This window comes from Macrobrachium rosenbergii, chromosome 36 (assembly GCF_040412425.1).
Source record: "Macrobrachium rosenbergii isolate ZJJX-2024 chromosome 36, ASM4041242v1, whole genome shotgun sequence".
In the NCBI taxonomy this organism is placed as follows: Eukaryota; Metazoa; Arthropoda; class Malacostraca; order Decapoda; family Palaemonidae; genus Macrobrachium; species Macrobrachium rosenbergii.
In genome coordinates this window covers 13232918-13259328 of record NC_089776.1, presented here as the reverse complement: position 1 = coordinate 13259328, position 26411 = coordinate 13232918, and the positions used below count along the sequence as shown (strand labels likewise).

Genomic DNA, 26411 nt, shown 5'->3' with positions numbered 1-26411 from the left:
TGCAGTGGTTCGAGCACAGCAAGTCGCCTTTTTTTTTTTCACATCAGTATTAAATTTACTAAGTAATTTTTCTCGCCCCCTTTCCTTTACAGATATCTAAGACGCGTAAACCTGACAAAAAAAAAAAAGAAATATAGAACATCTTAGGAGACCAAGTACCAAATCTTATTTCACCAAACTGAAGAACACGAAATGAGAATGATTCCGTTTGAATGAAGAACCGTTTTATGAATTTTCCTTTTTTTTTTTTTTGGCTTCTGCAAAATGTCTATTGAATAGGACATTTGAGTGGTATTTATTTAAGACAAATTGTTTCAATGTCTTGGCTTTGAGTGCTTTCAGATAAATTGCCAGAATATTTACCGTAAACTCAAAAGGAATTTTAAGATTTCAAGATGTAATTCGGCATCATAAAATGAGGAAGAGTTATTCTAACTCTGGCACGACAATAGCTCTATAAAAAAGAAGTTAAATCTTAGAGTTTTAAGTTCTTTCTTTAGCCGAAATAAGGAACTTTAAAATAAGCTCGAGATTGAAGAATAAAGCAAAATTAAAGAATCAGAGATAACGATTGCTCAAAAGAAAATTCAATAAGTTTTTAAGATTTTTCTTTAGTTGGAATATTGAACCTTAAAATAAAATAAAGACCAAGGAATAATGAAACAAAATTGAAGAGTCAGAAATAAGTAAGTTGCAGAAAAAAAAAATCACTGGAGTAATGAAAAGATTAAAATTCATCACGGTAAAAAAAAAAACGATAAGGAGCCAATGAAAACATGCAAATTCAGAAATTAATAAGGAGAAATAAAAAAAAAAACTGATATAAAAAAAAGATGAAACTTCCTCACGGTAAAAAAAATTGATGAAAAAGGAGCAAATTAAAACAAATAAAAACAAATTCAGAAATAAATATCTGAAATTTGGAAAAAAAAATTTCCTGATATATAAAAAAATCAAACTTGAAGCTTCAAAAAATGACAAAAAAAGACAAATGACAACAAACAAAGGCAAACCACTCATTAGGAAGGGCTTCCTCTAAAACTTCCCCAACACAAGACAGTTGACATTCTGGACGAATCTTCACGTCCGACAAATTCTTTCTCGAATCTTGATAAGGTCGACTAGGAACCGTTCGAATCCAGCTCGGTGACTGATGAAGCCACTAAGAGAATTCATAAATATCACGACGACTTCCTTTAGCTCCCTAAAAATGCCTCTTTCTTTCTTTCTTTTTTTCCTTCTTTGAATCTTCAGCTGAAAACCCTTATGGACAGAGTCAACAGACTTGTATAAACCCAAGAGGGTTCTGTAGGAAAATCAGCTTGCAGAGAGAGAGAGAGAGAGAGAGAGAGAGAGAGAGAGAGAGAGAGAGAGAGAGAGAGAGAGAGAGTCTAGGAAAAGGTGACAAATAAATAAATAAATATGAGGGCACAGAAAATAAAACCGATACACAGGAAATTCACGAGACGTCACCATCGGTAGAAAGCAGGAATGAATTGGCTCCTCGCTTAAATATTTAGAGGCAAGAAGATTCCACAACTGCATTAGGTAAATTATTCCACGTTTTAGTTACAACCAAGACAAAACTCCTAGCAAACTGCGCAGTAGTAAACCTGATACTAGAAAACGACGCACAATTGCATCAGCAGCTTGCCTAGTGATTAGGCCAGAAACAGCTGGGTCAGGTAAAGAAGAGTGCTGAGGATGTTTGTGGTTTTACTTACATTTCATGTAATAAATATAATTAACTCATTAACGTTTATTTAGACTTTTCGTGACATGAATGCTTTACGGAGATTACCGGATTACTGCGAATCATTGAGCGATGATTAAATTACGTTAAATTACGACTTTTTAGGCATACGTGTATATCAGCTTTCAAAACATTAACATATGTTTCCTAAATAATTTTATATACGAATTTATATATATATATGTATATATATATATATATATATATATATATATATATTATATATATATATATATATATATATATATATATATATATATATATATATATATATATATTGAACCTTCTTTATCACTAAGGTGCTCTTTTGAAGTAATGCATATATATGTATGTATATATGTATATATATGCATGTATGTATATATGTATATATATGCATGTATATATGTATGTATATATATGTATATATATATATATATATATATATATATATATATATATATATATATATATATATATATCTGGACTTGAGTATGATTTTTCTGGTACAGCTAAATACTCAAGTACTTTACAAGATCACTTGTAAAATGTGAGGGACTTTAATTTATGGCTAAAGTCATCTTAAAAAGTAAAACCTTCATAGAAATGACGCAATCCCGTCACATATTCTCAATCTTATTCATCTCATTCTGCCTGTATCAAACAGCCTTATCAAGACGTACCATCGTTATCTTGACATTACCTAAATCGTTTGATAGAGCGTCATCGCTTTTTCCTACTGATAAGAGCTGCATAAACCTTCTCATTATCATGGAAATTCTTCTCAATTTATAAGTCAAATTCTGGGAAAAGCTTTATTCTAAGTAAGGTTATGGAACTTAAAATTTCAAGGTCAAGCAAGCCAGCGATCTTACCTTAACACGTCACGGGCATTTTTTCAAAATCAAAAGCAACTAGTCGGTTCATTTCTGATTTATCAACTTCCTTATTCACTCTTTATTTCTTTATGTATAACTGTAATACCATTTACTGTAATTTGCTTCTCTGTTCTACACATCAGCATAATTTCGGAAACGTTGAGGCTGCAATACCAAGGTGCAGTTCAATATCAAATATTATCTATTATTTATTTAATCACTTACTCCGTACTGATATCATAGTGCCTACCTATACTACTACCTTGTTCAACTTACCTTTGTAACCTCATCACAAACGAACATTCCATTACGAGGATGTTTCTTGATCATAAACAGCTGCTTTTGCTTGCTATGTCAAACATAACATAACTTGTATGATTTTCCACCACTCACAACATGTTGTGGGTCCCGCTGAACACTTTTACCAAAGTGCCAAAATACCTTCGCTTCACCCCTTAGTATTTCTAATAGCAACCGCAAGGTTTGGTCTGGACTGGTCAAGGCCTGGTCATTGCTCTAAGTAAGCTAAGGAAGGTGTTCAAGAAGTAAAAGAATTAGATTACCAAACCACCTCCTCTGTGCATTGGTCAGATTCCACCCTGATCTCCATTTTAACCGACTCCTAAATGTCCCCGTTCTTTGTGAGTTTTACAAAACGACCAGACTTCCCCAACAACTTGTCAATACGTCGATCGCCGAGGAAGCTAATTAATCCGAAAGTAGACCGCTATATATCTTCGAACGTCGAGCACACACGAGTTCGACGCTTGATCTCATATCAGTAGTTCAAGCGGGTAAAAATAGACTGGTTGTTATGAACGGTTACTGAACGCAGGTGCGTCCAAACGTGTTTTATGGGAGACGGGTAAACACAAACGTGTTTAAGGAAGATTGAAAACAATAAAAAAAAAAGCAGGTAAAATAGATTCGACGCTAGGATATGTCAAAACATATATGCACGCGCAAGAATATATGAACTAATTAACTTGAGAAATTAAAAAAAAAAAAAAAAAAATGGGAGAAGTGTTACCGCCCTGAGGTGTCGAGTGTGAATTAAAAGCAACACTGGGCCCCTCCGTCCCACCCCACCAAAAGCCGCCCTACCTACGCCCAAAACCTGCCCAAGACGACAAGCAACCCTACTTCAGTCGTCAAGACCTTCTTAGGCTCTCGAGGAGACAATCTGTCAAAAGACCTTCGTTACTCCCACTTCTCCTGGAACCCATTCGACGAAGACCTGGGGAATTATACTACGTGCCCCTGGGCGCCTCTGAAGCTAGGCAAGCCCTCCTCATCTCCTGAAGAGGGCTCCGAAGGGGAAGGAACGAATCCGACTTTGTTGCCTTCAGCTATCGCCGGCTGAAAACCTCCTCCTCCATGAAAGTCTAGTCTCACCACGGAGGAATCTGGCTTCTCATTTTATGACTAATTAATTAAGTTGTTTATCTGGTTAGGTGACAAGCTCCAGAAGTAATGAAAGGAGAGTCAGCCTCTCTCTCTCTCTCTCTCTCTCTCTCTCTCTCAATTACGAAAATTGCTGGTTTTATCGCCACCTAAGATAGCTACCAGCAGCAGCGAAGATAACTGCTAGCAGTTAATTATGTAATCAGATGATGTTGAGAGTTTATAATATTTCTCATGATAAATCATCCATCATTTTCGTACGGATCAGTTTGGTCAGAGAATAAAATGTAACCTTAGATCACATTCTGTTTAAATACTCCCACCAGGCTACTTCCTACAGCATGAGCAAAAGTAGTCAATTCTATTTAGTTGAATAACCGTGTTATAAGGAAAATTTGTAGTTTATATACGAATACAATACATATCTATTTATTGTTCATCTCATCCAGTTATATACGAGTTACTACGGAGATGCAGAAAAGTATGCGCGCATCTATTCAAATACAAGGTGTGAATTAATTAGGGAAATTCAATGTATTCAATATAATATATATATATATATATATATATATATATATATATATATATATATATATATATATATATATATATATATATATATATATATATATGTAAATATATTCCCTCTTTTTCTTCCTATTAATAACTACCACTCAACAACGCCCATCTACGGGAAGGTGACGATGGGGGTTGGAGGTGGGGGGAGACTGTGGAGGAGGCCCCTGGAGGGAGGGGAAGGGGGCGGGGCCGGGTTGCATTTTGATCATTCTGCCTAAATCGGGCATACGGAGGAGGAGGTGATGCCCTTGGCCGCCAAGTCAACCGGAAGTGCTTCCTCAGTGCCCATCTCTCTCTCTCTCTCTCTCTCTCTCTCTCTCTCTCTCTCTCTCTAAATACTTGCGTAAGGCTTCGTTTAAGACTTACTTCTCAGTTTTTCTTGTCTGACAAAGTCTTTTTTGTAAGGCTGCCCTCCACTCTAAGTGAAGTTCATTTCTTATGTGATGCAAATAACTGATTTTTTTTTTCACACCTATTCAGGACACGTATCAGTCTACAGAGGAGTCAGCAGGGTGGGAGAACGTATTACAATCTTCCTAATCTCTCTCTCTCTCTCTCTCTCTCTCTCTCTCTCTCTCTCTCTCTCTCTCTCTCTCTCTCTATATATATATATATATATATATATATATATATATATATATATATATATATATATATATATATATATGTATGTATGCATATATATATATATATATATATACATTATATATATATATATATATATATATATATATATATATATATATATATATATATATATATATAAAGAGAGAGAGAGAGAGAGAGAGAGAGAGAGAGAGAGATAGAGAGAGTAAGCATTTAGGACCCAAAAAAAGGAACCCATCACTTTCTCATTTGCATAATTTATTTTCATTTAGGGTGAACTAATTACGACAGCACACAAAACTCCACATTCATAAGTAAAAATTAATCTTTTTAGCTGACAGGCAACGTCTGTTGACTGCGTCTGCCAGGCTATTCACGTCTTTGTGCCCAACAGAGCGAAGTATGTTTAGTGACACTTAAGACATCCACATTTTATATTTGTCCAGATGACTTCTTATTCATTATACCCGCCGCCGCCTTTCATTATACTCGTTGCGTCATCATGACTGGTAATATTCACCATCGTAAGTTACGTTAATCTCTTTTTATTAGGTGATCACTGCCCCCGAAAAAGAGCTCCCGGGGGCTGGAGTGTGCTACAGAATAGAATTTGGACTCGGTACTTTGACTGTGATAATGTGCTGACTTTCGATGTCCTTGTAAAGTAACTTGGTTCTAGACTATCTCGATGACATCTCGATGATAAGACCAAGGAAATTAACACTCGATGATAAGACCAAGGAAATTAACACATCATATTCCTCGTTCGGGTTTTGTCTTAAAGGACATGAAAACGGAATCTCTCTCTATCTCTCTCTCTTCAGCAATAAACTAGGCCATACTACGGACAGGATGGTAATCAGCTGTTGTAATTATCAAGAGCTAAACGAGTTGAATTACTAGTGACAAATGCTGTGCAGAACGTGAATGTTTAGTTTCTTTCTCTTGATGTAATTTATTTCCCAAAACGTAATTTATTTTTTTTTCGTGTAATTTGGTTCTCCTAATGTAATTTCTTTTATCTTAGTGTCATTTTTGTTTCAATGTAATTTGTTTCTCATAATGTAATTTCTTGCTCTTAACTTAATCTCTTTCTCTAAATGTAACTTTTTTCTCCTAGTGTAATTTCTTGCCCCAAATGTAATTCCTTTTTCAGTGTAACTGTATACATTTGGCCATAGGAGATGTTTTTCTCTTTCTAATCTTTAACTAATTTTCATAACGTAAATAACTTAATCCAACTAATTTACCTCAAAAATACTAATTATTTTGTTGCTCTGACAATTAACTAAAACCTTACGCTCGTGTCCAAGTTCTTTGAAACATTTTTTTTTTCTTAAAAATCTAACTTACTCATCTGAAGAGTTCTGGATATTCTTTTCTGTAACACAACTACAATTTCAGTCATTTGGTATCAGTGAATTTTTCTGATACCAAATTCAGCAATACGAAATGTCAGGGTCTAAAAATTTGGTATCAGTGAATTTTTCTGATACCAAATTCAGCAGTACGAAATGTCAGGGTCTAAAAATTTGATATCATTGAATGTTTTGGATACCAAATTCACCAATACGAAATGTCAGGGACTAAAAATTTGGTATCAGTGAATTTTTCTGATACCAAATTCAGCAATACGAAGTGTCAGGGTCTAAAAATTTGGTATCAGTGAAAAAATTCAGCAATACGAAATGTCATCAAGTGAATGTTTCTGATACCAAATTCAGCAATACGAAATGTCAGGAACTAAAAATTTGGTATCAGTGAATTTTTCTGATACCAAATTCAGCAGTACGAAGTGTCAGGGTGTAAAAATTTGGTATCAAGTGAACGTTTCTGATACCAAATTCAGCAATACGAAACGTCAGGGTCTAAAAATTTGGTATCAGTGAATTTTTCTGATACCAAATTCAGCAATACGAAATGTCAGGGACTAAAAATTTGGTATCAAGTGAATGTTTCTGATACCAAATTCAGCAATACGAAATGTCAGGGTCTAAAAATTTGGTATCAAGTGAATTTTTTTTATACCAAATTCAGCAATACGAAATGTCAGTGTCTAAAAATTTGGTATCAGTGATTTTTTCTGATACCAAATTCAGCAATACGAAATGTCAGGGTCTAAAAATTTGTTAGCAAGTGATTTTTTCTGATACCAAATTCAGCAATACGAAATGTCAGTGTCTAAAAATTTATCAGTGATTTTTTCTGATACCAAATTCAGCAATACGAAATGTCAGGGTCTAAAAATTTATCAGTGATTTTTTCTGATACCAAATTCACCAATACGAAATGTCAGGGACTAAAAATTTGGTATCAGTGAATTTTTCTGATACCAAATTCAGCAATACGAAATGTCAGTGTCTAAAAATTTGACATCAGTGATTTTTTCTGATACCAAATTCAGCAATACGAAATGTCTAAATGTACCGACTTACAATTTAAAAACGAAAAAAGGACTGTTTTATACTCTTGCTCCAACAACTCATTACACTTCGAGAGGACGAACTGAAATAAAAAAGACGAAAACAAACAAACAAGCGAAGTTCATCACAGGTCCTCTTCAGTCATCACAACATTAAAAAAATGGCAGAAAGGTTTATGATCCTTTGAGCTAACAAAAACCAACGCTAATTACGAGGCTCGCCCCAAGCAGCAGGCGCTCGCATCCCAAGTCTCGAGTTTCTTCTAATCACCCGCTAAAAAATATTTACCCTTTAAAACCCCGAACTTGCCCGTTCCATAATTACAAACGAGACCCATTCCAGCTCAACCTCCAACCCCCTCCCCCTCCCCCCTCCCTCCCTTATCTCCTCCCTTCCAAGAGGGAGAAAATCGCTGGATATTGCGTGCTGGCCCTTGAACGATTCTACAGCATCATCGGAAGCTATGTTGCAGCCTCTTCTACTCCTCTTCATCTATTTCTTTTTCCACTCCTCCTCCATCGTCTCCCCCTCCTCCTCCTCCTGCTACCGGAGCTCCTGCTCCTGCTCCTTCTGCTGCTGGTGCTCCTTCTCCAGAGGCTGTTGCCCTTGAAAGTAAAAACACGAAAGGGCTCGGTCGCCAGGAATGTTTGAAGAACTGGTCTCACATTAATGACATCTGCAGAGTCAATGTCAGTGTCGGGTATTTATTGGACTGTGGTGAAAATCTATGACCGGTGCAGTGGGAGGACTGGTATGGAAGGAGGGGGAGGGAGGTGAGGGGGAGGGTTACGTTAGGGGAGGATAGAATAGGTCCAGGGGGCAGGGGGGGTTTTGGGCGATGGACTGTCGACACGAGGATAAACTCCACGACCAGGCGGCGTGCTTCCAGGTGACATTCTTGGGTCGACGTCAATTTGATTCATTTAATACACCGATACGAGGAAGCGGTCAAAAGTTTTTTTTTTTTTTTTTTTTTTTTTTTTACTTTTGATGTATTACGAAAGGCGGGTGCATTCATACCCTCACGTACCGGCAAAAATCACCACTGAGACACAGGAAATCGACTTAAACAACTGGGAAACTCGTTGAGAAATAAATGATTGGGTCATAGATTTAAAATTCCTTTCGCCTGCGACACCACTAGGGTATAAAATGAAGTTCGGCTTCTTAGGAAATGTTGAAAATTAAACCGTAGGAAAAGTAATCCGAGGGTATTCAATTTCATCTTCTTTTGAAGAAAATCATCTTTGAAAAGAAAAGGGCAGAAATAACAGAGAATGGCGTTCTGGTTACAATCAGCTAATGACAGCAAAATAGAATTATGAATAATTAAATCTAAATATGAAGAGAGTCATAATTCCCTAAATTAATTAACACGTACACACACATACATATATACATACATATACATACATACATACACATATATATGTGTGTTTGTGTGTGTAATCTCCTAGATGATACCCACTAAAACATTTCAAAAGTATACCCCAGCTCAAGTTTGAAACAAAAGGGTAACGAACTAAACCTTACACAGCGTGACACGAAGAAACGGAGCGAGTGGGTGTGTAGGTGAGTGTACAAGGTCCTAGGGTGTATATGTGTAAGTGCGGGGTGTGGGTGTGGGTGAAGAGAGTGTGGATAGGTCCCAAAGATCTGTGGGGAGTGAAGAGCCTCAGTCCATCCGTCTTATTGAGTCTTTTCTCATTACGCGAATCAATCGTCGTGTCTCGCAGTAATTAGATAATAAGAGAGTATCTCTCAAGAGCCCTAATGAGACATGTCCATGAGATAATGACCCCTGATTAACGGCTAATTAAGAAGCAACCATTCCCCGAGCCCTCGTAGGCCTAAGGCTTCTCATGCACGATGGGTTCATTTCAACTTGGCGAACGAGACTGGTTGCATTTTCCCTCTTCTGGATGAGAGGTTCCGTATTCTGCATCAGCAGAGGGATTCTCTCTCTCTCTCTCTTCTCTCTCTCTCTCTCTCTCTCTCTGACCAATACACACACACACACACATATGTACACTTAACACGCACACACACACGCACACATATATATTTATAAATATATATATATAATTTGTTTAGTTCGTACGTAAGCAAATTATGTAAAAATAAATAACATAAAATAAGCATTAGCACATAAAAATAACAAAATATAATAGTAACAACTATGGTAAAACCATAAATGAATTTACTTTGGGAAACAGCGTCATTTTAAGCTTTCCATTTGGTGTACTACAACACTTCAACTGCAAAGCAAGCATAAACTGACTGCAAAGCAAGCATAATCTGACTGCAAAATAGAACAATTAGGTCGCTTATTTAACAGGCTCAGGAATCCTTACTCTAATTAATATCTATCCTAGATTGTAAAAATAAATTCCTCCCATAATAAATGAGACCTCCAGTAGGACAGTGGTGCCACCACTACACCTGGCGCGGTGCACTGTAGGCATCACTTAAGGATCTTTGCAGCGTCCCTTCGGCTTCTAGCTGCAACCCCTTTTATTCATTTTACATTACCACCGTTCATATTCTCCTTCTTCCATCTTACTTACCACCCTCCCCTTACAGTTGTTTCACAGTGCACCTGCCAGGTTTTCCTCCTGTTACGCCTTTAAACCCTTTTTTACTTTCATTTTCCCTTCCAGCGCTGAATGACCTCACAGGCCCCAGCGCTTGGCCCTTGGCCTAAATTTCATATCCCAATCAATTAAGCTCCCATGGAGAAACCATGAACCAGTACATTGTAGGCAACTTTAGAATAATAATAAAAAAAATTAAAGAAATTCTAAACTTCAGGGATTGTGAACTGTGAACTGTGAATACTGTTTTGCTTTGAAGTCTCCAAAGGACCTCGGGGGCAAACAACAGCTGGTTTACACGTTGTTGCTTTGGGGTTGGATCACTATCTCTGATTGGCCAGACAGAGGTCTTCTTATAATGTATTTTACCAAATACCAAAATCTTTTTTACGACGAGAGCCGTTAAGTGGCTGGCAATGTAAACATTCAGGAATTTCTTTTTTTTTTATCCTACACTACATTAGGTTTAGTCAGCAATTTAATGACAGAGTTTGCAGCAAACTTTAATAGTAATAATCTAATAATAATAATAATAATAATAATAATAATAATAATAATAATAATAATAATAATAATAATAATATACTCATAGTAGCATGAGTCTTGGAATTGAGAAACAAATCCACTTTTATGTATGGGAACAAATATATTGAGAAATAAATCTAAAGAGAGCTTTCGGGAATCTGTTCGATTCCCCTTTGAGATTGAAAAGGGTAATCGAACAGATTCCCGAAAGCTCTCCTAAATAGATTTATTTTTTAATATATTTGTACCCATACATAAAAGTGGATCTGTTTCTAATAATAATAATAATAATAATAATAATAATAATAATAATAATAATAATAATAATAATAATAATAATAAATAATAAAATTCTAAAATACATTTAGTTTTATTATTGGTTTTACGAACAGAATTTAGAGTAAACCTAAGTGAACTATAATAATAATAATAATAATAATAATAATAATAATAATAATAATAATAATCATAATCCCACGTTAATCATCAACATATAGACTACCAAAACATTCTGTAATACAACTTTTAAGATATACACATATCAACACATGCGTATATACACATTACCACATATGTATATACAAGTGCACATATGTGAACTCAAATGAAACAAGTAAAGAGACGAAATTTAATTTAAATTAATATGCCGTCGGTTACCAAATAAAAAATAGTTTCGTACATATTTCGGCTGTTGTGCAAGTAGGTTTTGGCCTAATAAAAGCAAAATAGGAACGCATAGCCCGCTTTTATTTTCTATTTGTGAATATAGTAATTCTGTACCGACTGCCTTCCTTTGATTTTTATATAATATATATATATATATATATATATATATATATATATATATATATATATATATATATATATATTATATTATATTATATTATATTATATTATATATTTTGTAACCCTGCGCTCAGCTTATACCAGCTAATCTGTCCATAATGATTTGATTTTGAGTCATTCCTCTTACTAAAAATTCAACGGAATTTTGCCTCGCATTATCAAATGGAAAATATACACAAAGACACTGAGTTCCCAAAAATCCTCCTTGTGAAGTCAAGGTAACCAAGGGTCACCTGTTAATTAAATAAGAAAGGAATCTGCGTTATACGGCCTATAATTCGCTTGAGGTTCTTTTTGATGATATTCTGTAGCACATTTACCAAAATAAATAAACAACAATAATTATATAAACAAACAACATGACACCTGATCTTGTACCTGAGGGTGAATCGAATCACTTTTGATAAAAGCGAGTGAAGACAACAACGTCTTATCTTCAGCCAGACATTACATGTTGCAATGAGCATTAAGATGAAAAAATTAAATAGAAATACAATCTTTGGGAAGCCCTTCTTATTTTTATCATCCTCCTCTTAGTGCCTGTGACATGGTGGATGAGGAGTGATGGATGAGGGAAGCCAGTGTGTGGATTGCGTAGCTGTGAGAGAGGGAGAGAGGAGGAGAAGGAGAGAGAGAGAGAGAGAGAGAGAAAGTGAGAGAAGTGAGCAGCAGAAACTCGACACTGTCTACAAGGGGCGCTTCAAGAATGAGGCGGCTCTTCGTTGTTTATAAGGATGTGCTTTACTCTGAGGCCCAAGAAGAAGAAGAAGAAGGAGGAGGAGGAGGAGGAGGAGGAGGAGGAGGAGGAGGAGGAGGAGGAGGAGGAGGAGGAATACAAACAACAAACCTGCCTTTCATCCGAAGGTCGAAAGAATAGTAATGATCTTTATGCGTTGCCCTTATTTCCCCCCCAAGCACTAATCATTTGGGTCATTTCCGCTGATTTTGAATGGTGTGCTTTAAGGAAGGTGCTTGATTTGGACATCCTCATGAGGGGACCTTATGTTGGCTTATACGAGTATACACAAACACACACACACACGTGATATACATATGTGTGTACGTATGTATGTAATGTGTGAGTATATATATATATATATATATATATATATATATATATATATATATATATATATATATATATATATATATATAGAGAGAGAGAGAGAGAGAGAGAGAGAGAGAGATATAGATAGAGAGATATATGGTTACGATGACAATAAAACATCGAATTACAACACCTTCTGCCTTTGAAAGATCTTATACTTAGTTCTTTCACTTCCATGACAATAAAACATACATTACAACACTTCTGCCTTTGAAAGATCTTATACTTAGTTCTTTCACTTCCATAGTGAGTGGCCATACACACACACACACTCTCTCTCTCTCTCTCTCTCTCTCTCTCTCTCTCTCTCTCTTACAAACACAGAGGTCAACAAAACTCAGCTACGAATTCTCACGTCTTTTGATAAAATAAAATCTCTCTCATTATCCGCAAACTTGCATCATCCAAGTTTAAGCCGAAGCCACATCCAACCATGCAAGAACGGACATGATGACTTCAGAGAAATCCCTGAGAATTTCTCGAAAAAATTAACCCCATGCAGAGAGAGAGAGAGAGAGAGAGAGAGAGAAAATAAATCACCTGAATGTATTAAAAAAAAAGGGTGATGAACACCTTTTGTAAAGAAATTATCTAATTACGAAGTCAATCTATACTGCATATAGAGGTGATTTTGACCAGCCTCATTTAGTCTGAGAGAGAGAGAGAGAGAGAGAGAGAGAGAGAGAGAGAGAGAGAGAGAGAGAGAGAGAGAGAGAGAGAGAGAGAGAGAGAATAAATCAAATGTGATTGAATGTATTGGAAAAGGGGAGAGCGAACTCTTTTGTATAGAAATAATCCAATTACCAAGTCAATTTATCCCACGGAAGGAGGCGATTTTGACCAACCCCAATCAACCTCAATTTTTTATTCATTCTTTTGAATTTTCAAAATTTCCCTTCTTATTTCCACATGACGCGTTTTTTTTTTCATTTATCCCAGAATTAACTCCCAGGATTACAATGGGGGGGAACAAAATATCCCAAAGGAAGCAGGACCTGAGTCCTAGACATATGCCAACTCATTCTGGAGATACCATTCAGGAAGGAATTGGGGCCCCTTAATGGAATCTTGTCAAGAGGTCCTGCAAGGCGGTATTTTTGGAATGAAAGGATTGGGAATGAAAGGATGAGCAGGTGGCAAGAAAGGATTCGTAGGATGGACAGGATGGACGTTGAACAGGAGGCCGAGTAGTTATGCAAGGAGAGGGATTATCAAAATTAAGGACTAGGAGGAATTTGAAGGACACCATCGATTTTTCGATCAAGACTGGACGCAGGAACCTATTAAAAGGGTAGTGAGAGAGAGAGAGAGAGAGAGAGAGAGAGAGAGAGAGAGAGAGAATACCTTATGCATGGTTTCATCTTACTAGTGTGAAGACTATCTCTTCGAGGCCCTCTCATTTTGATAGCATGCATTTTCACGAAGCAGTGATCACTCCAGTCAGCTGTTTTTTTTTCAACTTTTCTATCGTCCTCTCACTCGACCCTTGCTACTACCAACAACAGTCGACTAACGACCGGGTATTCAATTCACTAATTAAGTCAACGGAGTCTCGAAGGATTTGTGGGAAAGCGCCCATTTTGTCCCTCCTCGTCCACTTTGAAGATCGAACATGTCTCTCATTTTGTGAGCCGTGTGTGTGTGTGTGTGTGTGTGTATGAGAGAGAGAGAGAGAGAGAGAGAGAGAGAGAGAGAGAGAGAGAGAGAGAGAGAGATGAATATTAAACGACAAAATATGTGAAAGTTAAAAAGCAATCTGATCAGGATAAAACGCATTGTGTATCCCTTTGTTTTCTGTGTGTAACATTGATAGTCTAGGAATAATAAACTCCGAGTGTGTATTCGCCATTGTCCAGCCCTGGGTTCTCACACCCCCGGCCCTAATACAAACACGCAATATAAGGGGACCTTGGCACGAGGTTTGAGGCGGTACTTATCGTTTTCACATCAAGTAATCCTTCAGTAATCGTCATAATGTTGGAGAAACCAACAATTACGGTTAATTTAGACCAACCTCATTCCGACAAGGGATACCGCAAGACTGCATCACCTCAAAATAAACCCACCTGTCAGGATTATTGTATCCAGCTCAGGGAAGAAGACGTCTCATGCGCATGTATCGAATTCCTCCAAGGTTGAAACGATACCCACCTCTCTCGAGAGTCTCTCACAGTACCTCCTCCCATTTGGCATGAAGTGGCAGCCCTCAAGAGATCCTAGCGCCCACTGCGGGGCATCCTGCGCCCTTGCGAAAGCTCTGCTGATTCTATATATGCCCTCTATTCTCACCGCCTAGAGAAAGGATGAGGAGGAGGAGGAGGAGGAGGAGGAGGAGGAGGAGGACTTGAAACGCGGGGGCAAACGGGGAGATTCGGTTACCTCCGCAGGTATCCTAAGAAATGCCAGGATCCTTGAGGAACACCTATCGAAAGACGTCGTCGGGTGCTCGGGGCGTGAGTTACTGCGGTTATAAATTGGGGTTGTTGATGGTTGCGTAGGCCTCTCTCAAACACCCTTCGCCGCTCGTTTGGATTTTCGTTTGCTTTGCGTCGAGGGACGTTTCGTTTCTCTAGAGCGATTTCTATGTCAGGTGTTCACGCCTCCGTTATGGTATTCTCTTCGGGTTGGATGATGTTTCAGTTAAAATAGTTTTCGTTATGTTGCCTTAAACAGAGAATAAGTGGTCGGTGATAACATAAAAAAATGCACTCAAAAACGCACACATATATATATACAGTATATATATATATATATATATATATATATATATATATATATAAATATATATATATATATATATATATATATATAAATATATATATATATATATATATATATATATATATATATATATATATATCATAATTTTTTCAATATATTTGCTACTGAAATTACGACTTTGGTCCACCGTCTCTGTTAGTTGGTCAGAGTCCGGAGGCTTACACCAGGCCTGCTTACGCCGTTTCACCCCTTGCTACACTTATCTCGGGGAAAGGCCCGTGCTGGCAAAAACCTGCTTAATCTAACTCAACCACTAACCGGTACCTCTGTAACTCAAGTCCCTAATACAGCAAGTACAATGTAATAATCCATCCTTCTACTGACCTGTAACTGTGTGCTGAGGACTCTCTTGGCAGAGGGCGTCCTCCTCCTCCTCCTCCTCCTCCTCCTCCTCGAAGGTCGCGTTCTCTGCTTCTTCCTTCTGCTGCATCGCCGTCTCTTCGCCTTCCTCTTCCTCTTCCTCTTCCTCCTCCTCCTCCTCCTCCTCCTCCTCCTCATTTTCCTCCTCGATCACCCGAATGTCGTCGGGCCGTTCCTCCAGCCTCTCCTCGTCCAAAGGTTGTGTGGCGGCGGACGAGGAGCCAGGGCCCGCAGGAGTCATGGCTGCATTCCCTTCGGAAGGAGGAATGGGAGGAGGGTCTTCCTCAAAGTCCTTCTGGGACTCGGCAGAGTCTGTGGGGGGAAAAGAAATGGACGTGAGTTTTCTTGAAATGAACGCGGGATTGGTCATGATACATTATAACATACTTGGGTTAAATTTCTATCTGTTTATTTAGCAATTTGTTAATTTGTTTTTTCTTTTGTTAACTTGTTTTTTCTTCTCTAATAACTTGATCTGTTCTTTCTGCATTTCATATTACCGTCTGTTATTTCTTTCAAATGAACACCATAGTCTTTGGAGGCTTGAATTTCAAGTCAGTGGTCCCTGTGGGCTTGTTCCACATGAATAAGGGTTCATTTTATGAATAATAATAATAATAATAATAATAATAATAATAATAATAATAATAATAATAATAATAATAAATAATAATAACAACTTTAGTAAAAAATAAGTGTAAGTGCCGATATTTTGTTAGAATCAGTAAAACACTTTTTAGAGGTAATCTGCACTAAGAAGAATATCAAAACCAGTATACCTAACATAACATAACATATACATAACAATATACTAGTTATATTTTTCTTCAACTGACGGTAAATATCCACAACTGATATTATTAAAGTAACTAACTTGCTTCTGATTGGCTGATTTGAATTGTAACCTCAGGTGGGCGGTGAGCTTCATGAACTTCCGCCAATCACGATTGACTTCAAGTGACGTCAGCATTGGAAGTTTACCGTCAGGTCCAACAAAACAGATTACTTCACGCACTTAGAGGGGATAGACCTGTATATCATGCTTGCCTTTGTACTAACGTTCATTCACAGGTGTTTTGTTTACAGGTGTCATGGTAAAAATATTGTTTTCTTTAATATCTGTACAACAACTTCTATATTACATAAAGAACTGGACGTATTGTCGTTTAGCTCTCAGTGTTGGAAGTTGTCGTATTCTGGACCAAATGATATTTAATGTAAGTTTCATTGTGCTAAGATCATGTGATCAATAAACTTTTCTATCTATCCATCTATCTATCTATTTATCTATCTGTACAGGTATATTCTCACTATGAAATAGACTGTCTAACGAAGGGTTGGCCTCACAAACATCAGATAGCAGTGCCTGCCTGTTCCTAACTTCTGAATAAAAAAGAACCGTCTTTATAAATAAGCTTTTATACATCAAGGCCTTTCCACAGTAGCATCTCTTTCTGCAATCCCGACTCTTTCTGCAGTTTCCCCTCTTCCTCAGTCCAAAGCTCTCTGAATTAACAGCACGTCAGATTGACATCTACGATCATAAAATGAAAAGGTTATTGACTGAAATAATCATTCAGAAAATACCAGATACCCGATTCGAAACGTCGGTCGAAAAAATTGGGGAAATTAACTGGGCAACAGTACTTGAAGACCTGTCGGGAAAATTAGACGATAAATCTAGTCAATGAGGCAGAGATAATTTGAATCGTGGTCTTCAACCACTCCCTCGTATTTCCAGCCTTGCAAGAGGGCATTTTCTTTTTATGCATTTGAACAATATCTCATAAATAACTCTCTCTGATTATTTATCATCATGGCCACGTCCCTCGCAGACATCTAAGAGCATAATGATGTCATTAGTAATTTTAATGAACACAAACGGTTTTATAATTGGATTCAACGTTCAATCTTAATGATTTTGCTATTTCATTTTCTCTGACTGACAGTCATAAACGGATGACAACACAATGAGATATTGCTTCTCAGGACGAGAATTAACATTCGAATAAAAAATGAGAAAGTTGTTTCAAACTAATTATAAGAGGATTCACTTCAGCCGTACAGTATTCAGTATAATTTATAACTGACACAATTATCAGGGATATATGAAAAAAATCAAATCGTATAGTTTCTATTCGCAATGAAAAGCCCAAAACTAACGCTGAAAAATTCCATCACAAAAATCTTCAAAGCAATCTCCCACCACTCCAGATCTGAACCTTCCTTCATGCACTGTAAACAATGTCAGGTTACCCAGCCATATTACGATCTGCTCTGTACATAAGGTTCCCGACGAGACCCGTAATTTAGCCCTGCTACGGGACTGAAAGAATCACACACACACACACACACACACACACACACACACACACACATTCCCCCTCCATGTCATTTTCTGATTAAGGCCCATTCCTCGCCATCACGTTATTTCTCCCCCACAAGGGTTGAGAACGGGATGGGAACTGACTGGCCCAAACACACTAACTATATCTACTGTCAAGCAAACTGCCATTCTTAAATTCTGCTTCTGATCTCCTAAGAAGATAAAGTCCACGAAAGCACTGCTGGTCACGTTATGCCAACGATGAGGCTCTCCCGTACTATTCTATATTATTATTATTATTATTATTATTATTATTATTATTATTATTATTATTATTATTATTCAGAAAATAACCCTATTCATTTGGAGGGCCATAGACTCGAATTTCAACTCCCAAAGAATGTGGTGTCCGTTTGAAAGAAATGACAAAAGGTAATGAGGAATAAACAAAGATTAAAAGCAAATAAGTTCAAAAAGTATATTCCAATGGGAGAAACTGTTCGTTCATCTGAGGAAAGTCTCAGTGATACTTTACCTCGTAAGGAAGTTCTCTAAAGTCTATTCATATATACTATGCCTCAGTCTTGAGTTCGTCCATCTGGGAGACAATTTTTTTATGTGTTTGAGTGAATTTGTTCCGGAAAGTTTACTGATGGTTTATGACATTTAATTTTAAAAGAAACGTTTCCTAACCTCTCTCTCTCTCTCTCTCTCTCTCTCTCTCTCTCTCTCTCTCTCTCTCTCTCTCTCTTTATTGTATCTTTTAGAAGGACTTCGAGAAGTCCAGGCAACATGAGATCTAATAGCGTAATGCTAGACTCGGCAAGTCATGGTCAAGATGCCATTAGAGAGAGAGAGAGAGAGAGAGAGAGAGAGAGAGAGAGAGAGAGAGAGAGAGAGAGAGAGAGAGAGAGAGAGAGAAGAGAGCACGAAGACTATCTGGTTTCAGATGCATTCAACGAAAGCACTTAAGTTTGACTGCGAAGTAAAAACATCTTGTGTACAGTAATTTGTCTTTTCATTTCAGCCTCAAAATATTTTCTAGGAGTGGAATATCAGAAAATATCAATCCCTTCGCTCTCTCAAATCAATGTTGAAATGGGTTATTACAATTTGCATTGAACTGAAAAGTTCTATCATTTTAAAAAATACACCTTCTCGTTATACCAGTCAGATACTTAAAAGGATAAAGCCTGCAATTATAACTGATTATTCTGAAATTAAATCATTTCTTTACGATTTTTTTCTTATAATGGATCAAAGGCGGAAGTAAATGTTTTGCTTTTGTGAATTTTTTAAGTTTCGTCACTAGTTTTAAATTCAATATATTTTGACTAAGGACAGCGTCTAGGTATTTTCTTTCATTCTGAGCTTAAAAAAGTTCACTTACTTTTTATTTATTATTAATTCCAGTAATTATAATTTTTTTTAGTATGCGATATCTTAACCAGCATTTGCTCATTTTTAAAAATAGCTGTAGTGAATATTGCTCAAGTCTATTAGTTTCTGAATAATAAAAAATCAAGTGCTATAATTAAAAGGTTTGAAATCAAGAGCTGTAAGAAAATGGTTTATAAAAAATGATACATTGTACACTAAAATCTCTCGTCATGACTATTTAGTCAAATCAATTACATAACAAAGTTAGTAATTATAAAATTACAATTTCATCTCAATACTTGAGGACATACGAACATTACATACAAACCTTTTCTTCATAATAGCACATTTCGATCTTTACAAAAAGCAAATAAATAAATTAGGGCAGAGTATTATACTCATGCTTTTCCATCGGATAGACGAATGAAAAGTCGAAAACAATATTGATTCACAAAATACACAATTCAACGAGATATATACCTGTATGTACCCAATTTCCAAATTGCAAAATTTCCAGCGAAGGTGACGTAAGCAATAAGAAGAAGAAGAAGAAGAAGAGAGAGGGAGAGAGAGAGAGAGAGAGAGAGAGAGAGAGAGAGAGAGAGAGAGAGAATGTTAGGTTCGATTTCTACAAAAGGTTTAGATAAGCCAATTTCAATTAGCAGTTCGCATGACACTCACAAATTTTTCCAATGAGAGAGAGAGAGGGAGAGAGAGTTTGTTTTTTCTATATACTCTGTTTTTCAGTTATCAAAATTGTACTGATTTTGATGTTAGAATAGGGAGATAAAATTAACGTAGAGAGAGAGAGAGAGAGAGAGAGAGAGAGAGAGAGAGAGAGAGAGAGAGAGACTAATGGACTGTGGCGAAACGAGCCAAGTTAAGTGTGCATTGTGGAATCCCTCGAAGTTCCTTCTCGTCAACGAAAACCAGTTGGGCAACGGAAATAATTGTTCTTCGCCAGCATCCTCCTCTCCTCGAGAGAAGAGGAGAAGAAGAAGAAGAAGAAGAGAAGGTTCCAGTCCACTGGCTGCCAGAGTGAAGCTGATTGACATGAATGCTGCCAACGATTCCTTTAAAACGTTTCCAGGCAATTTTAGCTCGTCCGAAAGATCTCCTCACCTGCGGAAGGTATCGGGATGCAAAATTTCGTTCGGGTGGGCCAACTGATTTTAGGTAAGATTTGGTCATTTTTGTGTTTCTGGTGCGTAGTACTTTATCAAGGGATAAAAGGGTTAAATTAATATTACAATATCTTAGCTTACGAGTTCTTTGAAGAAACAACAACGTCTACTTTTACTGGTCTCTTCGAATGTTTAATTTCAATTATCACAATTTAATTAGCATTCACATAAGAAATCCTTACCGAAAGAACGACACATTAACGAGAGAGAGAGAGAGAGAGAGAGAGAGAGAGAGAGAGAGAGAGAGAGAGAGAGAGAGAGATGGTTTGTTCTTTTCAATATAATTTGTTTTTCAGTTATCAAGAATATGAAATTGTAATGATTTCGCTATTAAAACTGGGAGAGAGAGAGAGAGAGAGAGAGAGAGAGAGAGAGAGAGAGAGAGAGAGAGAGAGAGAGAGAGAGAGAGACTTAAGAACTTATCCTCAAGCAAAAGGTCCTGGGCACAATGACCCTACCAAGCACCCCACCAAAAAAAAAAAAAAAAAATTAAATAAAAAACTACAATGAATGGAAAAAAGGACCGCCTGGCATTTGCATACTGCATAAATATACGCTGCGGCTGTCAGCGGAGAAGTTGGCCGTGTAATTGATAATGTTATTTCCCAGTTAACGCATTTAAGAATAAATTCTAAAACCGCCGCTTCAACGAAGGGAAAGGGCGTTTTCGTGACGGCAAAAAAGTCTGAGCGTGGGATGCACAGGAAACGCCGAGACAGATCACAGTCTGAGTCAACTTTGTCGTGTTGGACTTTTCTTCAGCTGCGAATTCCACATTTTCATTCATAGACCAAAAGAGGGAAAATAAATGCACAAAACGCACACGCTCAAATGCACATACAGGCTCTTTCTCTCTCTCTTCTCTCTCTCTCTCTCTCTCTCTCTCTACACACAACACAAAAAACAGGAACATTTCATGAACCAATGCTAACAAGTCAGAGATAAATCAAGTTACATTTCCTCACTTTTGTACATGAACAATATGATCTGTCTATCCATTTATATATATGTATTTATAAATGTGTATATATATAACTGTATACACAAACACACACACACACACACACACACACACACACACACACATATATATATATATATATATATATATATATATATATATATATATATATATATATATATATATATATATATATAATGACAGCAGTAAAAAATATCTGAATCAAAGCATTACCCAGTAGAAACCATCACAAAACCACCAAAACTTAAACCCACATAATACACTTCATCAAAATCAAAGGCTTCGGAGGGTGCAAAGTAATAACCACAAAACGAGAAAAAAAAAAAAAAATCCAGTTGACAACTTAACTTCCCAGAATACTTAACCACAGGAACAATTACCCAGGAGAGAAGAACCAGAACAAACATCCCACGAGAACATTCCACTGCCCCATGCCAAGACAAGCGCCATAATGTACATCCGTTGAAAGGGCAGTCATGCGTCCCGGATGGTCGTCAGAATCGTACACCGTGTCACTTTGCAATCGATCATCCAGGAGAGTAGAATGTTTTGCCATTGCATACTAAAATAACGTTGAAACGTCATAAAGAACTAAGGAAAAAATAACGTTGAAACGTCATAAAGAATCAAGATGAAATGATAAAATGACGTTGAAACGTCATTTCAAGAGACTTTCTTTACTTCTAAATTTTCTTAAATCTTCTGGACTCTGATTATGAACCCAGTCAGTTATGGGAAAAGGTGATAAATGAAAAAATAGGAGGGAACTGAAAATTTACTATAAATCCAAAGGGAAAATGCAGAGTGAGAAGCAAAAGTTATGAATAAACAAATACGAGGGAAATTAAGTATTAAAGAAATCAGCTTGCTGAGAGAGAGAGAGAGAGAGAGAGAGAGAGAGAGAGAGAGAGAGAGAGAGAGAGAGAGAAAGATGATAGACAAATAAATATGAAAAGATAAACCGATATACCTGATATATATTATAATAATAATAATAAATAATAATAATAACAGAGCGTCTCCATACAACATTCTCACCTTGTCTATTTCTCCCCCTCTGAGTATGCTTTGTAGGAGAGAATTTTTTTCTTTCTCACACTGTTCTATAAAAAACACACTCTCCCTCTCGTTTTGTAGGAAAATATTTTTTTGCTACGTCGAAAAAAGAATCTGTCACGTAAACGACAGCAGCAACGTAGAGCAGGAATGAAGTTGCTCCTCGTTGAAATATTCGGAGATGCAGAAGATTCAACAGCATCTCCAGTTTGTCCAGCTGCATCTCTACTTTTGGGGTTCATACTGTCTTGTCCGATTCGACTCTGGACGTTAGTTCTGCCATTTTAATAACCCTGTTGTTTTGAGTCAAATCTGCTTAATATCTCTGCTTCTGGGGTTCCAAATGCTTAGAAACTGTCTTGGAGGAGTTCAGGTTCCGTGAAAGTTCATGTTTAAAAGTACTTCTTTTGGACTATGCTGTCATTTGGCATTGTCTCTTGCACACACACACACTTGTTAAATTTTTATAAAATGTTCTGCCATTTTCAGTAACGTGATCATTTCTCCAGCGTCGGTTGTTTTTTTTAATCTTATTGTCTTATTTTATTATTATGAGGCTCAGAGCGGTGGGAGGTCCAGTAAGTTGAAAAAAAAAAAAGAGGCTGTAAAATCAAAATTGTCGTTGATTTATTGACCATATAAAAGAACAATGAAGAAGCTGAAAAGCATTATTAGAATGCACTTTGACACAATCCCTCTTTATTATTATTATTATTATTATTATTATTATTATTATTATTATTATTATTATTATTATAAACATCCTAGAATTATTATTATTATTATTATTGAGTGTGATTATTTCAGAACGGAGGTCCAGTAACTGAAGAAGCTGGCGTGTGACCATATAAAAGAACAATGAACACACACACACACACACACACACACACACACACACACTTTCGTAGTCACCTGGAATTCCGATATGTGATTATACAGTTATTATGTGTCACAAGTCCGGAAAGGCATATTACTTTTCATACTGCGCAGATAATACCAATAATTTAATATTAAACATAATCGTGTGGGTTTTCACCAAATAATCCTCAGATTCCTGACTAATGACCTCAGTTATGCAAGGGGTTTTATCTCGGCTACAAGTAAAATGTGGAATAGTCTGCCTAGTGTAGTTGAGAAATCTGCTGATCTGTAAATAATTAAGCGAGGAGCAAATTCATTCCTGCTCTCTGCTACTGTTGTTTGGGTTTTATTATCTGTTCCCTCATATTTATTTAGTTATCTCCTTTCTCTCTCTCTCTCTCTCTCTCTCTCTCTCTCTCTCTCTCTCTCTCTCTCTCTCTTCAGGCCGATTCGCCTTTAGGGCTCTTTTGGGTTTATAGTTCGCTGGCTCTGTCCAAAAAGTTTTCAGCTGACGATTTGAAGAGAGAAAGAAAAAAGAAAGAAAAAGAAAGAAAGAAAGATGAATAAACAAAAAACGGATGTTGGAGATGCATACAAAACAAGTTAATTAGGGAATTCCACTTCGCTAAATGCTCTCGAGATCAGTTCAGGGAAAACATAGCCTGGTCAGCCTTCCTGTTTTTGTGCAAAATACTCTCGACAGGTAGACAATGACAGAGCGGCTGGACCACCAGCAAAAACACATCAGAGGAAAGGAGACCAATCAACGATGGAGACGAGATATCAGAATCACGAGAAGCCCCGGAACAGCGTAAACGAGGGAGATATAAAACCGATTACAAAGACGTTTGTAAGTAAATTTACTAAATCGAAGAAAAACTCCAAGACACGAAACTGGACGGACAACAGCCTTCTAACCTTCTATGTCAAATGTTCTTGAAGGTAATAAAAGCGATGACGATAATTTACCGGAGTTCCTAAAGGGGATGACTATGCAGAGGTTAGATGGAAGGAAATTCACAGCAAATCTATAGAGTAGTTGGAGAAATGATGATTATACGACGGACTGACTGATTGATTGATTGCAAGTTATAATGACTTGAGAGAGATGGGTACATATCATTTACAGCATGTTGCATTGTTTTTTTGTTGCTCTCTCTCTCTCTCTCTCTCTCTCTCTCTCTCTCTCTCTCTCTCTCTCTCTCTCTCAGTTACAGCATGTTGATTTTTGATTTTTCTTCTTCTATTCTCTCTCTCTCTCTCTCTCTCTCTCTCTCTCTCTCTCTCTCTCTCTCTATTCGAACAAAATAAAGTTTTTCCATTTAAACGACGTTAACAAGAATGATCCAAAGAGGCAAAGAGTTTAAGAAATTGTATACGGTAAAAAAAAAACTTTTTCACAACTTCAGTCTACCAAATACTTTACCCGGATTAAATACAACACAACATAAAACATTAAATTGCTTACATAATTTCCCAGCCAACCTACCAATACCAGATTACAGTTACTTCATCATCAACGGAAAGTTGTACCGAACAGACGAAATTTATTTATTTTAAACGAGAAAGCTCCAATGTATGCACCGAAACGTCCTGTAAACACCAGAGAAGTCGTTAGGAAATCCTTGAAGCCTTTAACGTATTTACCCAATTAGCATATCGGTGAACTCCGCAAGAAACAGATTCCCTCAAGTAAAAGCAATTCCTTTAATTCCCTTCCCGCGTTGAAGCAGAAGCGTTTGAGTTGAAAGTTTTCAAATGTATTTTCACCCTGAGTCAACGGCGAGCCTAAAAATGTTATTGCAAGCGACTTACTGGTTTGGAAAATACTCGGAATGATGGTAAAACTCAGTCAATCTTTTGTTGACATTCGATGCTTCGACAAACACGCCAACATGAGTAACGTTTGCCAAGGTTTAATGTGATCGAGGGATTCCACGGCTAAGTCCTTGCTAAATACCCAGTCAAGAATTTAGCTTCTGGTTTGTGAGAGGAGAGAGAGAGAGAGAGAGAGAGAGAGAGAGAGAGAGGGTATCTGTCATGAGACAGTGAAATTATCAACGAAACTGTCACATTCGACAATACTACTGTAGCATATTGAACCACTTTAAAATCTTTGTTTTCAACGAAGTGAAAAAATCTCCTTAAGCGGATATACACAAAGAACGCTGAAGAATGAATAATATACGAAACGAAATAAACGAAATAAACGAATAAAAAAGAAATGAACATGAAGAGAAAGGAACTAATATACGAAATAAAACACGGGGGAATAGAAAAGAAATGTACGTAAACAGAAGGGAACATAAAATAGAGAATGGGGAGAGGACACAAAGAAAAAATTGTTTTGGGAGACGTAACTGGCTGAAACGAAGAGGAGGAAGCAGAAGAAGAAGAAGAAGAAACGAACGTAACCAGACGGGAAGAGGAAAAATAAAAGAATGAAGCGAGAAAAAATAGAAAACTTTTGGGAGATGTAAAAGGCTGAAAAGAAGAAGAAGAAGAAGAAGAAGAAGAAGAAGAAGAAGAGGAGGAGGAGGAGGAGGAGGAGGAGGAGGAGGAGGAGGAGGAGGAGGAGGAGGAGGAGGAGGAGGAGGAGGAGGAGGTATAAAAGAATGAAGCTGGGAGACAAAAGAAAGAACAGTTTCGGGAGACGTAACTGGCTGAAACTAAGAAGAAGAAGAAGAAGAAGAAGAAGAAGAAGAAGAAGAAGAAGAAGAAGAAGGAGAAGGAGGAGGAGGAGGAGGAGAAGGAGAAGATAAAAAGGGCTGTCATCAGGTAGTACA

At 37.0% G+C, this 26411-nt stretch overlaps 1 protein-coding gene across 1 annotated transcript in view; it reads right to left on the bottom strand.

Moving 5' to 3' along the window:
- The window catches only part of LOC136856635 (uncharacterized), a 949691-nt gene that overhangs the window by 479585 nt on the left and 443695 nt on the right, over positions 1–26411 (bottom strand). Inside the window, 1 exon segment of the mRNA XM_067134595.1 lies at positions 15801–16148. Coding sequence (XP_066990696.1) covers positions 15801–16148 — 348 coding nt within the window.